At 44.5% G+C, this 16,904-nt stretch overlaps 1 protein-coding gene across 1 annotated transcript in view; it reads right to left on the bottom strand.

The window, feature by feature from the left end:
- PRR5L (proline rich 5 like) overlaps positions 1-16,904 on the bottom strand; it is a 149,439-nt gene that overhangs the window by 9,639 nt on the left and 122,896 nt on the right. The window contains exons 6-8 of the mRNA XM_077818545.1: positions 11,705-11,796; positions 7,803-7,943; positions 3,107-3,233 (exon numbers count right to left, since the gene is read on the bottom strand). Coding sequence (XP_077674671.1) covers positions 3,107-3,233; positions 7,803-7,943; positions 11,705-11,796 — 360 coding nt within the window. The remainder of the gene's footprint in view (positions 1-3,106; positions 3,234-7,802; positions 7,944-11,704; positions 11,797-16,904) is intronic.

Here is a 16,904-nt window from a genome sequence, read left to right as displayed (position 1 = left end):
TAAAATGAGTTCGCAAGGGCCGAATCCAGCCCCCTTATGCTCAGGCTCTCATATCCTGCCTTCCCTGCCAGTGCCACAGTTTATCTTTGTAAAATTGCTGCTTTTGGTACTACTCCTACAGTATCCCCAGTCTCCATGATCCCCTTTCATTTCGGTTCTGACTGTATTCCCTGCCCATTTTAAAATCATGTTTAATGTGAATTGACGGTAGGCAGATTGACAACCCTGGAGGCTGAAGTCCTTTCTTTACCTATAGCAGGGGCCTGGCCCATGCAAACTTCCTTATCTCAAACAAAACAAACGAACCAACTCAGTTTTATTCCCTAATCCTAACCTGGAAGATCCAGCTCTAGGGAGAAGAGGTTAATTCAGGCTCAACAGCCCTTTTATTCAGTCCTTGGCTTCTGTTGGGAATGCAAGTAGACCCAGAGTCCAACTAATCATTTCGCAGAGGCTACTACAGTGCTACCCAATGACATGGACCCCTCTGGATTTCAGAGCTGTTATGCTGCACATTAAGAGCCCAGATTGCTACCTCTTGGCTCTTCCAGAACCAGAGAGAGAGGAGCCTGCAGACTAGGGAGAGGGTTTTTCAAAATCTGTGTGTGCTTTTAAAATGCCAAGATAATCTGGGGAAGAGTTCTGCTCTGCTGCCAACATTGTGTAATGAAATCACAAGTTTTCCCTTCTTCTTTTTCCCTGCCTGTTCAGAAAAAGAAGGGGCTGGAGCAAAAGGGAAAAACAAACAAATTAACAGCAACTAAATCAAAGTAAACACAACGATTTTAAGTGCACAAACTTTACAAGGCCAGATTGAGTTTAACTGGTTTTTATGACACTAGCTGCTTTTTTATTTGGCAGGAAACAAGATGGCTAGAAACTTTTACAGGAGTCAGATGGCTACACTTCAAACTATTCCAGCAGTTTGCAAATCCCCATAAGCGACCGGACACACAGACCCATCAGGTCAACACTCAGCTGCCCTACGTGGGGTAAGGGTTAATCATCTAGGACAAGCAGTCTGTACAATGATCAGGTTTGCATTTGGAACTGCAGGTGAATTAATCACTTCTAGCTTCATGAATGGATGTAACAAGGATTGAACAGTATAGTGAATATTTGCTAATTTGTCCAACATCCCCATTTTATTGAGGAAGGGAGGAACAAAAGGCCCGTAGAAATAACTCACCTAAAGGTCACACAGTGAGTCAGTGATAGAGCCAGGATGGAGGCCAAGTCCCAGTCAGGTGCCATAACCACAAGGCTCTCTTTTCTCCCCTGCTCTAGAAACTGAGGATGAGGGGCTTTGTGTCGCCAGATCCTATTGAGGTTCCTGTGACAGATATGAAAATTTCCTGCAATATCCTTAAATGGCCTTACTCTATTAAATTTATGTATTATCACAGGCCAGGATTGTATGTAACTTCTCTAGTGGGAGACGTGACAGATACAAGAGCTGGGAGTTCAAAGTACTACACTGAAAATGGGTCAAACAAGTATGGACTTTGGGGACAATAAATGTTAAGTAGATTTCTTAAGGAAGTCCTACGGAGAAGTTAATGCAAATTCCCCAACTCCATTTATGCAAAAACCCAGCCTTTTGAAGCTATGCCATGAGGAAAGGGTCATTGTCTCCGGATTACTTGTTACAGAAGGCCAAGATCAAAGGCCCAAGCCGTACAAAGAAATGGCTGATGTGCCCAGACTTTGTTCTGGTTCTGGATCTAAGAGGTATATGGACTTGTAACCATAGGGAAAACCCAGTTGTGAGTTTGAACCTACCCAACCCTGAGGCTGGAGTTGGGGATGACCTCTGGTTAGCTAGCACGCATTTAGGAATTCGTATTGTTATTATGTGTTTTCTCTGTAGTGCTTTTACCTTAAGAATAAATGTGCTTGCTTAGAGGAGCTGTGTGGTAACTTATAACTGAGGGCAACACACCAATCTTAGTCCTCAGGGAGAAACAAAACACAGATGCTGGCCTTTTCAGACAATATGGCTTACCGCGGATATCACAGTCTAATATAAGGAGCAGAGTTGCGCAGTCTTAAAATTCCAAGAGAGAGTCAGACACAGGTCTCTACCAAAAGAGATGATGGCTGGGAGCTGGAAGCCTAAATTGGGTGCTATTGAGGAACCACAGAGGGGGAATATAGGTGTAGTTACCCTGAAACTGTGACCCCTTTCTAAAATGAGGCCTATCATCTATGAAATGCTACAAACTGAACAGGGGGGGAGCTTTTTTATACCATCCCTTTGGTTACAAAGTCAGATTGTGATCTTTCACTCCTGGTAGTTCTGCCTTCTCCTGAAAGCCAGGATCCAGAGCTGGGCTTCTAGAGCATGGTAACCCACTGGAGAGATTCCTTTTCTAGAAGAATGTCTCCTGGAGTCACAGCATACCCTCACTCAGAGTGTGGTGCTCTAGATAGCCACCTAAGTAGTCTAGACCTAAACCACCCCTTTTTATTCACAATCTTTGGGGTAGCTTTTCTTGCCCAGAAACCCCAGGCAGTGAACACAAAAAGACAGTAGAAAATCTCTGTAAGAGAAACTTAACCATTGAGAACCAATACCTGGAAACTCATTGCCTTAGGAATATGGCAGATCTATCAGCTACTCCAGGAACTGAGGGGGGACAGGAGAACACTGGCAACTGGAAGTGGTTGTGGAATCAGGGGATCAGGTAGAAGAGGGAGGAGGTGAGTGTTGAAGGAGGAGAGATCAGATCTCGTGTTGGGCAAGGGGGTGAGCAATCTAAAAGCCAAGATGCTGGAAATAAATGAATGCAGTGGCAGCTTTTAATCATTCCACCCACAGGAGAAGCCTGAGAGTGGGGAGTGTTGTGGGGTTTCATTACAGCTCACTGTGGCATGGGAAAAGATTAAAGCCTTTCACATGTGCATAAATTACATCCAGGGCTGTATTGATCGGAATCCACCTGGGGACATTTTAACCTTTGATTCTCTCTCTCGCTCTCTCTCATGGAGCTGTGCATCTGTCAGTTCTCATCTCTGTCTGGCACAACTGCACATTTCCTTACATTAACCAGTGGAGGTGCCTGAATAAAAGGATTTACATCAGCTTCAGTGTGTCATGTCTTACCGAGTGCGCAGGTGCCACCAGGGAAGCTATGATCCTCACACAAGCCCAGGTATGGAGAGACCACCTGTTTGACCAGCTCTTCCAGCAGTACGTAGCCCTTGCTGGGGCCTGTAGGTTCATGGACACCCTGCAATTCAAGCATCAAAGCAAATGTGTCATCACACAACTACACAGCTTCCAATCACATATTCTGGGGTTTACTTCCCCAGAATGCCTGGGATCTACTTCCAGTTCTAAGGGAGTAGATACATAGCTCTGGTCTACACTAGGAGTTGAGGTCAAATTTAGCAGCGTTAAATCGATTTAACCCTGCACCCGCCCACACGACAAAGCCCTTTTTTTTTTTTACTTAAAGGGCTCTGAAAATCGATTTCCTCACTCCATCCCCGACAAGGGGATTAGCGCTGAAATCGGCCTTGCTGGGTCGAATTTGGGGTACTGTGGAAACAATTGGATGGTATTGGCCTCTGGGAGCTATCCCAGAGTGCTCCATTGTGACCGCTCTGGACAGCACTCTCAACTCAGATGCACTGGCCAGGTAGACAAGAAAAGGCCCACGAACTTTTGAATTTCAATTTTCTGTTTGGCCAGCATGGCAAGCTGCAGGTGAGTGCAGTGCTCATCAGCAGAGGTGACCATGATGGAGTCCCAGAATCACAAAAGAGCTCCAGCATGGACCGAACGGGAGGTACGGGATCTGATCGCTGTATGGGGAGAGGAATCCGTGCTATCAGAACTCCGTTCCAGTTTTCGAAATGCCAAAACATTTGTCAAAATCTCCCAGGGCATGAAGGACGGAGGCCATAACAAGGACCCGAAGCAGTGCTGCATGAAACTTAAGGAGCTGAGGCAAGCCTACCAGAAAACCAGAGAGGCAAACAGCTGCTCTGGGTCAGAGCCCCAAACATGCCGCTTCTATGATGAGCTGCATGCCATTTTAGGGGGTTCAGCCATCACTACCCCAGCTGTGTTGTTTAACTCCTTCAATGGAGATGGAGGCAACACGGAAGCAGGTTTTGGGGACGAGGAAGATGATGATGATGATGAAGTTGTAGATAGCTCACAGCAAGCAAGTGGAGAAACCAGTTTTCCCGACAGCCAGGAACTGTTTCTCACCCTGGACTTGGAGCCAGTACCCCCCGAACCCACCCAAGGCTGCCTCCTGGACCCGCCAGGTGGAGAAGGGACCTCTGGTGAGTGTACCTTTTAAAATACTATACATGGCTTAAAAGCAACCATGTTTAATGATTAATTTGCCCTGGCATTCGCGGCTCTCCTGGATGTACTCCCAAAGCCTTTGCAAAAGGTTTCTGGGGAGAGCAGCCTTATTCTGTCCACCATGGTAGGACACTTTACCACTCCAGGCCAGTAGCACGTACTCGGGAATCATTGTAGAACAAAGCATTGCAGTGTATGTTTGCTGGCATTCAAACAACATCCGTTCTGTATCTCTCTGTGTTATCCTCAGAAGAGTGATATCATTCATGGTCACCTGGTTGAAATAGGGTGCTTTTCTTAAGGGGACATTCAGAGGTGTCCGTTTCTGCTGGGCTGTTTGCCTGTGGCTGAACAGTAATGTTCCCCGCTGTTAGCCACGGGAAGAGGGAAGGGGGGAGGGGCTAGCCACGTGGTGGGGGGGAGGCAAAATGCGACCTTGGAACAAAAGCACATGTGCTATGTATGTAATGTTAACAGCAAGGTTTACCGTGAAAGAGTGTACCCATTGTTCTATAAAATGTGTCTTTTTAAATATCACTGTCCCTTTTTTTTTTCCTCCACCAGCTGCATGTGTTTCAAGGATCACAGGATCTTCTCCTTCCCAGAGGCTAGTGAAGATTAGAAGGCAAAAAAAACGCACTCGTGATGAAATGTTCTCTGAGCTCATGCTGTCCTCCCACACAGACGAATGCGTGAAGGCAGACAATGTCCGAGTGCAGGAAAGCACAAAATGACCGGGAGGAGAGGTGGCGGGCTGAGGAGAGTAAGTGGCGGGCTGAAGAGAGGGCTGAAGCTGAAAGGTGGCGGCAGCGTGATGAGAGGAGGCAGGATTCAATGCTGAGGTCTGCTGGAGGATCAAACTAATTCAAATCAACAAAGGGGGTGGCTTTACATCAAGGAGAAACAAAAACAACTGTTACACAGAATGGCCCCCTCAAGGATTGAACTCAAAACCTTGGGTTTAGCAGGCCAATGCTCAACCCACTAAGCTATCCCTCACTCTGGTATTTCAGGCAGGACTGAATCTTCATTAAAGTTTTCAAGGTGCCCCTGACAGACCTCACCAAAACGATTGTTGGCCGTTGATTTCACGGAGGGAGGGGGAAGCAAATGAATACAAAACAAATCTGATCTATTTCTTGTTTTGATCTACTCCATCTATCTTTTACATCTTTGGTTGGCAGCAGCCGGTGCTGTAGAACTGCAAGCCATCCACATCTCTTGGCTGCTCGGCAGAAGATAGTACAATAGGACTGCCTGCAGGACTAAAGAGAATGACCTGGTCGAGTCACTCCTAATTTAGTCCCTGCGCCCATGTCTGCCCAGGCGCTCCTGACTGACCTTACCGAGGCAGCCAGGAGCACCTCGGACACGATGAGGATGGTTTTCAGGCCTATTTGCACCGTCTGCTGCCACAAGGCAATGGGTTGCTGCTGCTGTGTAGCAATGCAGTACCGTGTCTGCCAGCACCCAGGGGACATACGATGACAATGAGCTGAGCGGGCTCCATGCTTGCCATGGTATGGAGTCTGCACAGGTAACTCAGGAAAAAAGGCGCAAAATGATTGTCTGCCGTTGCTTTCACAGAGGGAGAGAGGGAGGGAGGGCCTGATGACATGTACCCAGAGCCACCTGCGACAATGTTTTTTGCCCCATCAGGCATTGGGATCTCAACCCAGAATTCCAATGGGCAGCAGAGACTGCGGGAACTGTGGGATAGCTACCCACAGTGCAGCGCTCCAGAAGTCGACGCTAGCCTCGGTATTGTGGCAGCACTCTGCCGAGTTAATGCACTTAGAGCATTTTGTGTGGGGACACACACACAATCGACTATATAAAAACGATTTCTAAAACACCGAGTTCTATAAATTCAACCTAATTTCGTAGCGTAAACATACCCATACATGGGGATATTTATAGCAGAATTATACCACTGAAGTTATACCAGTATAAGTCCACGTGTAAACATCTTATTCTGGAACAAGAGTGCCTTTATGACACTTAGCAACATAATCTAAACCGGAAAAAGGTACTCTTCATGTATGGACACACTTATTCTGCAAGAAAAATGCCTTTTTCTGATTTAGCTTATGTTGCAAAGCATCATAGAGACCCTAGTCTTCCAGAATAAGAGTGTCCACTATATCAGTATAACTACAGTAGTATAATTATACTGGTAAAGTTCTGCCAGTAAATTTCCCTATAAATATAAATCCTTACATTGACTTGGGCAAATCACTGCCCCTCCCTGAACTGGAACTGTGAGTCACCACCCCTCTCGTCTCCTTCCTTTCCCGTAAAGCTAACCTATCTAACCCAAGTGTTTGATGATAGAAACTCATTATAGATTTCTACCATTTTCTTGCAAAGACTAGCTAAGCCTTTCTCCTTTTAGTGATGGCATAACTTCCTCACTCTGGCAATTGCCCCTCCACACTCCCAACCTTCTTTTCCTAAAATCTTTAAAAGGGAAATTCAACCTTCACTCGGATGGCTCCTGTTAGCACCACTTGGGTTACAATAATTATGGTTGGAAAACTAAAAGTTCTTAGGTAAACACAAGCTTAGCCACTTTCCACACTGATTGTGCCTCAGAAATTTTAATTGCTGTTGATTTTTCTGTCTCTCTCCTTTTAAAGGAAAAAAAATTAATGGAAACTGTAGGGAAATAAAACCCAGAGGAGCCTACATAAAGGTCTGGAATCTGGATATTTTCCATGGTTTCCACATCAGGCTGTATGGGATGACACAGCTGGTACACTTGGATTCGCAGATCAATACATGGAAGATTTTGTTCCTGTTCCCTTGAGGTTTGGATGGGTAGGCTGGTTCCCTTAGAACACTTGTGTTGCTTGAGAGGGACCCTTGGAAGATCTATAGCTCATTGCCTGCTACCAAGGGTACTCCTCCCATCAATGCTCTTCCCCTCACAGGCATACCTGAACCCCAGCTCAACTCCCTCCCTAGATTAGAAAGCCTGTATTAGGAGTTAATAGCCAGTGCTCATCAGATTCCATTGTCTCTTGTGAGTGAGAGAGAGCACTCCCCTGTCAGCGTAAAGCTGTTGAACTAGAAGAACTTGTATATGTGGGTCACAAGTATGAGAATTGTAAACAGAAGTGAAAGGCATTTGGAGATGCTCTAAGATACATGGGTAAGTGAAGCAAGAGCACTGGGACTTCTCAGTCACCAAGGGAAAAGCCCCAAGACCCCAGAGTTTGGTTCATTTCCTTCCCATTGGGACAGCTTGACCCCCTCCCATCCGTTTGCTCCGGAAACTCAAGCCACAATGCCTAATTTTCAGTTTAGTTCATTTTCATGTCCAGCTTCCCCAAAATAACACACAAAACTCCTTCCCCAGCTTCATCATCCCGACTGCTTTTCCTCTTTCCAGGGGCAATATGAATTGGTAGCTGTGAGATGTGCATGCGTGGGTGAGAGACAGATAGACGGAGAAAAAAGAAAGGAAACTCCCTACCTGTAGAACCAGCAGCATCTGTACAATGGAAGCTGGGAGCTTTGTTTGGACGAGAGGAAGAATCTCTTCCAACTTCACCTTTAATAAGACCAAGTCTCTGAAGCCGAGCAGGGCAATCTGGCGGATAGTCAGTTCCTGACCCTGAAAAAATACAGTTCGGAAATGTGCGTGTGCATAACGCGTGCGTGCACACACACAAAGACACTCTTGCAAATTATTGTTGTGTGCTGTTATGGTAGAGCACCCATTAGCTGCTCAGCCTCATGATTCCTCGTACTGTTGAGTGGCCTATCTAGAGAGCACCTTTCCTGCTCCATTTCTAATCGATGAGTGACCGATCTCCTGAAGCCCATGACTGGCGACAGTCATGCAAAGAATGAGCCATGATCTCAGCAGAAAATGACACTTATTCACAAAACCCAAACCACTATCTTGGTTGGGATTAGCATTAGCAGTCTGAAGCCCAGGACTGGCACAGCCACTGTTGTGTTGCTGGTCAGACCTGAGGCACATTGGCTATGCTGGGAGGCGATGAATTTGTATGGCATGCACCTAAACTATACCTGCTCCTAGTCTGTGTCAGACCCCGCACTGAACACCAACATTTAGCGTTGGAAATTGCAAATGAAAATACAATTTAATTAATTATTATGTTTACTATTCACTTTGGGCCAGAGCCAGGCCCTGTCCAGTTCTTTCCACTGACAGCGAGGAAAGCAACAGCTTTGGCTTTCCAATGTGACTGGGTTAAAGGAGGGTTTTGTTTTCATTTTCAACATTAATGATAGGACTCCTGTAAAGGTTTAACAGATGAAAATGTTGAAATATTTCACAGCATATTTAAACACAACTGAACTCAGTCCAACATTCCAGCATCACAGTAACCTAGTGCTATGCCTAACATGCTCAACACAGTCTACTATACCATTAAACTAACTGCAGCTAAGATTTCACTGCTCAAACTTTCTTCCCATCCCTCCCCAATGCTTTCCAGTGTGGAGTCTCTCCCCCTCTCTCTTGAGGGAATTAAACTCTGCCCTATATTCTGCTTCAGGATCCATAACACACATACACACACACACACACACACAAGCAAATCTCTGACTGGAGGGAATGAGCACCAGTTAACCATAAATTTAGAATGGGGTTAATGTTGCAATTAACTGCTAAATCAATATGCAAATAACTTAAGACCTATTGGCCTGGCCATTATATGAGTGTTGTGCTCTCTTAAGACATCCAAATGCTTGTTTGAGAATGCCAGGTGTAAAAAGGAGCTGCACAAAGCTGTGAAATGTATCTCAGCAATAACATGACACTTTTTTTCCATTTATTCCTATCGTACAATTTAATCCAACTAATTTACTATCTCAGTTAAAAACAACATCCCATAGAAAACAGAAATATTTGATCTCATTTTTCTTCCCAAGGCCAGCAGAGCAGTCACTCAGTAACTCAGTGAGAGCAGTGTGACTTGTATAAACTGTTTGCATGTAGTTGGCAATTTAGGGGACTGGATGTCTTAGAGTCAGACCTAGGTCACAGGTTCAAACCTAGCTGAAGTTGTTAGTAACCAGAACCATATGATGGAGGTTCAGTAGCTTATGGTTGAAGGGCTCAGTTACATTCCATGTGGACACTTGGGCCCATCACAAAAGCCACAATGACACCTTTAATTGCATTTGCAGTAAAAAATCGTCACAGGCTGAATGGGTCCGAAGACTGATAGAACCCTCTCACCCAAAGACATGATTCCTGCAGAACAGAATCATCTTTGGTGAGGGAAATTTGCAGTGCCACATGTGTGGATAAATACAGTCTATACAGGTTGGGAGTGTGGAGGGGCAATTGCCAGAGTGAGGAATTTATGCCATCACTAAAAGGAGAAAGCTAGTCTTTGCAAGAAAACTGCAGGGAGGGGAGGCTGTTCTTGTTATTAAGGCACTGGATTCAGAGTCCAGTGATCTGGATTCAGTCCCCAGATCTACCACCAATTTCCTGTGTGATTGTGGCAAGTCACTTAGACACTCTGTGCCTCAGCTCTTCATCTGTAAAATGAGAATAGTACTTCCCTAACTCAAAAGGAAGATGCAAAGATATGTTTATGAGGTACTCTGATACTACTGGGATGTATGCCTTAGGAAAGTGTAAACATAAATAAAATACAAAGGATCTCGATTTCCTTCATATCATTTATTTTAAAAAGTCACAAAGTTCTGCAGTAACTTTTGTTCAGTTTCTCATTATTGAGACACCGTATAGCAGCAAAGAGATTTTCTCTGGAGCCATTAGTGGAAAAGGGTGTCACCACTAAACGACATGGTATCACTTTTTCTATAGCCAGGAGAGCTATTAAAATACAAGGAGAGCAGAAACAACTCCCATTAAAATAGACAGAAAGATTCTTCTCCTCAAGGAGTTTAGTACATTAAAAACCAGGTTTCAGCATCTCACCCTGCTAGATTAGGTCACTCCATGTCTCCAAAGTATGCGCACACATGAACAAGGGTGCACACATAGCACAAAGAGTAAAAAGACTTCTCAGTTGCACAATGTAATCTGTACCCCACCCCCCAAACACACATACCTTCTAGCATCTGCAGCAAGTACAGCCAGGAGAGAGTAAAAAACAAATATATTGGAACGGTTAGAAATCTTCTTTAGATAAGTTCTCTTGGCCGCTTTTAGGAAATGCCAACTTTAATAATTAGGAAAGGGCGACCTTCAAATTTCACCTGCTGACTTTCAAGCGATAAAAGGAAAAATCAAATGTATCTAGAGTCTGGTTCTCCAGGAGCAGAGACAGGCCAAAAGGGAAGACCTAACATTTCTAAGAATTTCATTCTATAGAGAAGACGTGTTTTTGGTGCCTTTTCAGACCCCCTTCTTCCCCCGCCTCCCTCATGACTGGCGAGACGTTATAAACATTCGCATTTGTCAATAGCTCCTCAACAATTAGGACTGCTGGTGCTGGAAATCCTGACCAAAACTATTATTATTTGTATTACCGTAGCACCTAGGAGCCCTAAGTCATGAGCCAGGACCCTATAGCACTAGGCACTGTACAAAGAGAACAAAAAGACAGTCCCTGCCCCCAAAGGGTTTACAGTCTAAGCAAATGAAAGAAGTATAATACAGATTTAAAATCGAACCTCCTTCAGGAATGCTACACTTGGCTGCTTAGCCTTGTAAACGGGACTTAGAGAGAAACCAGAGTGATGTCACTTATCTACGCAGGTACTGTACATATATGGCCACTCATCACAAAAGCAACTGAGACCCAGGGAGACATTTTCAAAGGCACAAATGACAGTTAAAGTCTTCTGATTAAAGTCAGTGGGAATTAGAAATCTTTCATACGCGCCTTTACAAATTTCTCCCCTAGTCTAGACCCAGGATTTGCCCCGGTGACAGCCAGTCATTGGAATAGCTGTGCCAGGGCTATCCCCTGATGCAGACAGGCAAAGCCACTACTTGCAGTGATGGAGCTAAAGCTACTGCAATGACTAAAGAACTAATGACAATAATTGGGACAAATCCTCAGTCTAAACAAGACCCAAGTACAGTCCTGTTGTATCAGTGCTTAAGCACTGTTTAAACTCCACCATAGACAGGCTCCTAACAGCTAGAGAGGACAGGACCAAACAGGATTCAAAACATTGTGCTCTCCCTTAGGTTAGCTAGTTTATCACACTAGTTCCATTTACACAGTTCACTAGGACAAACGTCACTAAGAGCCCATTTGGCCCAAACCTTGGTTTAAAGTTTTTTAAACCTGGTCCGCCAGCAGAGATGGAGACTTAATTGCTGCAGGGAGAGAAGGGAAGCACAAGGGTCCATTAAGCAGGTACTGTAGTTGCATTCCCTCCCCATCTCCCAGACTATATTTTAATCAGGTTTACCTGGACAGGGTAGAATATTGCCTGGAGCGTGGGAAGGGTCTCTGTGAAGAAGTGATCCCAAATTTCAGACAGGATATCAATGCGATCCTCACCTAAAAGCACAGGAATTTGGAGGGAGAAAAACCCTTTAGCAATTAGGATACTACAGTCAGGTTCAAATGTCCCAGTGCTCTTTACCTTTCTAGGTGAGCATCACAAACCTGCCTCATTTAGGGTCTCCTACCCCAAAGCAGAAAAGTCTTGACAGCTTTAGCTGCATTTTGCTTTGTATTTGTTCTCAGCAAAAAGGTGAGAGGGCATAAATCTATAATCAGAAACTGCTGAGTCCCTCCCAGCTCTAAGAACACAGTTCCCCATGAAATGTAAAACAGCCCAATTAAAGTAAAAGGGTGATGCTGCTCCTTAGGCAATAGGGTCTATCTCCACGGGCCATGTATGTTGCATTTAAAAAGCACCTAATAAACATTAGGCTGATATTCCAGTATGGTCCCACTGAGCAGCTGTGAATGAAGCAGACAGGAGAGAGCCCAGAGGCTGAAGTCAGGGAGTCAATGCTGTACAGGTACCTCTTTAACCAGCTACATTACCTCTGAGATTCTCCCTCCCCAAACATAGATCTAGAAGTCACAGAACTCAGCCACACACCCACCTGTGTGACAAGCCACAAAGCCATAATGATGAGAGTGCCTCTTCTACTCAGAGAAATTTTAAACTTGGCAGCTCACAAGGTTCAACTGTTCCCATTGTATCCAACCAGCCCCAACAAAAGCCCCAACTGTCACAAGTTTGGAAATTTAAAATAAATGTAGACCTAAACTCATGCAACCCACAACTCACATGACAAGCACGTAACTTTCATCACAAGGTGATGTATAAATGGTCATGCAATGGGTACATTTGATCATTTAGACGGAATATTTTTTTCTAACTCATGAATAAACTCAATTCACAAAGCTTCTTATGTTTCTAAAAAAAGGTAAGGCTGAGATTTCCAAGCTGCCTAGTGGATGTGAACACCCAGTTTCCCATCCCCGACGCCAGTGGTTCTCAACTAGGGGTCCCGGGCCCCCTGGGGAGCAACGAGCAGGTTTCAGGGGGTCTAATGCCAGCCCGTTGGGGCCAAGGGCAGGAAGCCAAAGCCACACCAGGGGGGCTGAAGCCCGGGGCTCCAAGTCCCACCACCTGGGGCTGAAGCCAAAACCTGAGCAACTTAGCTTTGCAGGGCCCCCTTGCTTGCCAATTGCCTTGCTTGCTACCCCCTAACGTCGGCCCTGGCTTTTATCTGCAGAAAACCAGGTGTTATGGGACAGGTGGACCGTGGAATTTTTATAGCATGTTGGGGGGGCCTCAGAAAGGAAAAGGTTGAGAACCCCTGCGCTAGGCGGCTTTGAAATCTCAGCATTAAACTTGTGTGTAGCAGCTGTATCAGTTCCTCACAGAGGGACTTATATTTAAGTTGCGTCTCACAAGAACATTATTTACCTGTACTGAAATGTTTTCAAAATGCAGGAAAATTCCAAAGACTTTGAGTTTTCATGTTTACTACTGTTTCCCCTAGCATGACTGTAGCACACCTTACTTGTGATATAAGCCATCAGAAAGAGAACGTGCAACCGTAGGGCCTGAGTCTGCAAGCTTTACCTCCCCAGAGTAAAGGCCCCATTGACTTCAACGGGTTACAGGATCAGGTCCTATGTCTGCTTTTTAACACCAACTGCAAGAATACACCAAAAAAATCATCCATCATCCACTGACAGAGCCATGCTTTATTCACACTGTCTGTAATGACAGGGAAGAGAGAAGTGAGACCCCGCTAAGCACTGAAGTGGATGGAGATTAAAGATAATCTAGGTATGGCCCAACCTAACCAAATACTTTGCTTTAGTTTTCAATAAGGGTAATGAGGAGCGTGGGGGCTGTGTCAGGGAGGCTAATGCGAACGAGGATATGAAAGTAGAAATTACCACATCCAAGGTGGAAGCCATTCTCAAACAGTTTAATAGGACCAAATCGGAGGACCCAGATAATCTCCATCCAAGAATATTAAAGGAACTGGCACATGAAACTGCAAACCCAATAGCAAGAATTTGTAATGAATCTGTAAATATGCGGGTAGTACCCTATGCCTGGAGAATTGCAAACATAAAGTATCTTTATTTATGAACGGGGAAGAAAAGTGGTCTAGCAAACTACAGGCCCATTATTTTTACCTCAATTGTTTGCAAGGTCTTAGAACAAATTTTGAAAGACAGAGTAGTTAAGGACATAGAGGTAAACAGTAATTGTGATAAAATACTGAATGTTTTTACAAAAGGTAGATCATGCCACACCACCTTGATCTCCTTCTTTGAGAAGATAATGGATTTTTTAGATAAAGGAAATGCAGTAAAGATTTCAGTACAATTCCACATGGGAAATTGTTAGTTAAACTGAAGAAAATGGGGATTAAAATGACAATCAAAAAGTGGGAGGAAACTGGTTTAAGGGGAGACTACAAGATCATGATGAAAGGTGAACTATCAGGCTGGAGGGAGGTTACTAGTACAGTTACTCAATGATCAGTCTTGGGACCAATCTTGTTTAACATTTACATTAAATGACTTTGGCACAAAAAGTAGAAATGTGCTCATAAAATTTGTGGATGACACAAAGTTGAGAGGTATTGCCAGTACAGAGGAGGACAGGACTATCATACAAGAAGATTTGGACAACCTTGAAAACTGAACTAATAGGAATGGGATGAAATTTAATACTGCAATAGTGAATTTAGGGACTACCACAAGAATTTTTGCTATAAGCTGAGGATGTAACAGTTGAAAGCGAAAGAGGAGGAGAAAGACCTGGGTGTATAAGCCACCAATGTGATGCAACCATGGAAAAGACCAATGTAATCCTAGGATGCATTAGGTAAGGTATTTCCAGTACAGATAGAGAAGTGTTATTACCATTATATAAGGTAGTGGTGAGACCTCACCTGGAATACTGTGTGCAGCTCTGGTCTGCCGTGTTTAAGAAAGATTAATTCAAACTGGAACAGGTGTAGAGAAGGGCTACTAGGATGATCTGAGGAATGGAGAACTTGCTTAATGAAAGGAGACTTAAGAAGTTAGGCTTGTTTAGCCTAACAAAAAGGAGGCTGAGGAAAGATATGATTGCTCTTTATAAATACGTCAAAGGGAAACACCAGGGAGGGAGAGGAGTTACTTAAGTTAAGGGCCAATGTTGGCACAAGAACAAAGGTATATAAACTGGCCATCAATAAGTTTTAGCTTGAAACTAGACATAGGTCATGTCTACACTACCAAACTTACAGCAGCACATCTGTATCGATGCAGCTGCACTACTGTAAGATCGCTCATGTAGCCGCCCTATGCCAATGGGAGAGAGGTCTCCTGTCGACATAATTAAACTACCTAAACGAGCAGCAGTAGCTGTGTCAGCGGGAGAAGCTCTCCTGCCAGCATAGCGCTGTGCACATAAGCTTTTATGCCAGAAAAATTTATGTCGCTCAAGGCAACATAAGTTTTGCTGACATAAGTGGCAGTGTAGACATGACCAAACTAACTATCAGAAGAGTGAAGTTTTGAATCAGCTTTCCAAGAGGAGTAGTGGGGGCAAAAAACCTAACTTTTTTTCAAGTTTGATAAAAGGGATAGTATGATGAATTGCCTACAATGGCATGCGGGCCATGTGTGACTGCTATTAGCAAATATCTGCAACGGCCAGAGATGGGATGCTAGACGGTGAGGGCTCTAAGTTATTACAGAGAATTCTGTCCCAGGTGTCTCTCTGGTGGGTCTTTCCCACATGCTCAGGGTCTAATAGCCATGTTTGGGGTCGGGAAGGAATTTCCCCCCAGGTCAGATTGGCAGACTCCGGAGGTAGGGGTGACGGGATGTTTGCCTCCCTGTCAGCATGGGGCACAGGTCACTTGCAGGTTTGAACTAGAGTTAACAGTAGATTCTCTATAACTTGAAGTCTTTAAAATAGGATTTGAGGACACCAGTAATTCAGCCAAAAGTTTTGGGCCTAATACAGGAGTGGGTCGGTGAGGGTCTGTGGCCTGTGATTAGCAGGAGATCAGACTAGATGATCATGATGGTCCTTTCTGGATAGGTTTTAGGATCCCGCTCCTACCTGTCTCAGACCTGAGCTGTTGCAGTGTGTGGGGATGGAAATAAAAAGAAAGGTAATCTTTAGGATGGGGAAGTGGTGTATTTGTGCAAGAGGTCATAAATCCTACAGAAATCTGAAGTGCTGCATTAAGAGCAGAAGTTTTGATTAAGAAAAACATGCGCTAAAAACATTGCTGCTCTTTGCAGCACGGGCATTACTTCAACTCAGAGCTGGGAAAGGAGCTCCCTTTTTGGAAGTCAAAGCTAACTGGGAAGTGGGCACACGTGGCTCTTGTTAAAGTGACCGCAAGCCAGATTCTCTGGAACAAAGCAATAAGTTCATGAAAGAACAAGGAAGAAAAAAAATCAATGCTTGGAAATTCCATGAATCATCTGGTTCCTAACTGCATCATTCTTGCCCTATAAGCACCGTGTTTACAATGCCACTTCAGACAAATGTAAAGGCAGCAGGAAGGCCTTTGTCTGTCTAGCTGGAACATCTTTCCCAAGCAATCAGCAGCCACATGCTGACACCTTTGTTTCATTTTAACATGATGATGGATGACTCACAAACCCACTGCCAACAAGACCTGCATGTTTTAATCTGAATCACAAATTGGGACAGTTTTACAAGGGTTTTTTTGTCTGTTTGTTTGTTTTAGAGTTTAGTTAAGTGGTCAGTGTTTGTTCTTTAGAACGCTGAGGGGTTGGTAACAGCAGGATAGAGACCCCTGTTTAGGATACTGAGCGGAGCGCATCCTTGGGGCTAGTCTACACTAACAGTGCTATAGCCGCGCAGCTGCACCAATGTAGCTGAAGCTCGCCCGGTGAAGACACCCTATGCCAGTGGGAAAGACTTCTCCCCTGGACATAATAAAACCACCTCTGCAAGTAGCAATGTCATCAGGAGAAGCTCTCCCACCAGCATAGTGCTGTCCACACCAGCATCTAGGTTGGTGTGACTTACATCATTCAGGAGGTGGCTTATTCACATCCCTTAGCGGCGTGAGTTATACTGACATAAGTGGTCGTGTGTACAAGACCTGAGATATAGTGTGCAGACTCCATTCCTCCCATATTCTCCT

Source organism: Eretmochelys imbricata, chromosome 6, assembly GCF_965152235.1.
Source record: "Eretmochelys imbricata isolate rEreImb1 chromosome 6, rEreImb1.hap1, whole genome shotgun sequence".
Lineage (NCBI taxonomy): Eukaryota > Metazoa > Chordata > Testudines > Cheloniidae > Eretmochelys > Eretmochelys imbricata.
This window is presented reverse-complemented; position numbering and strand designations above follow the sequence as displayed.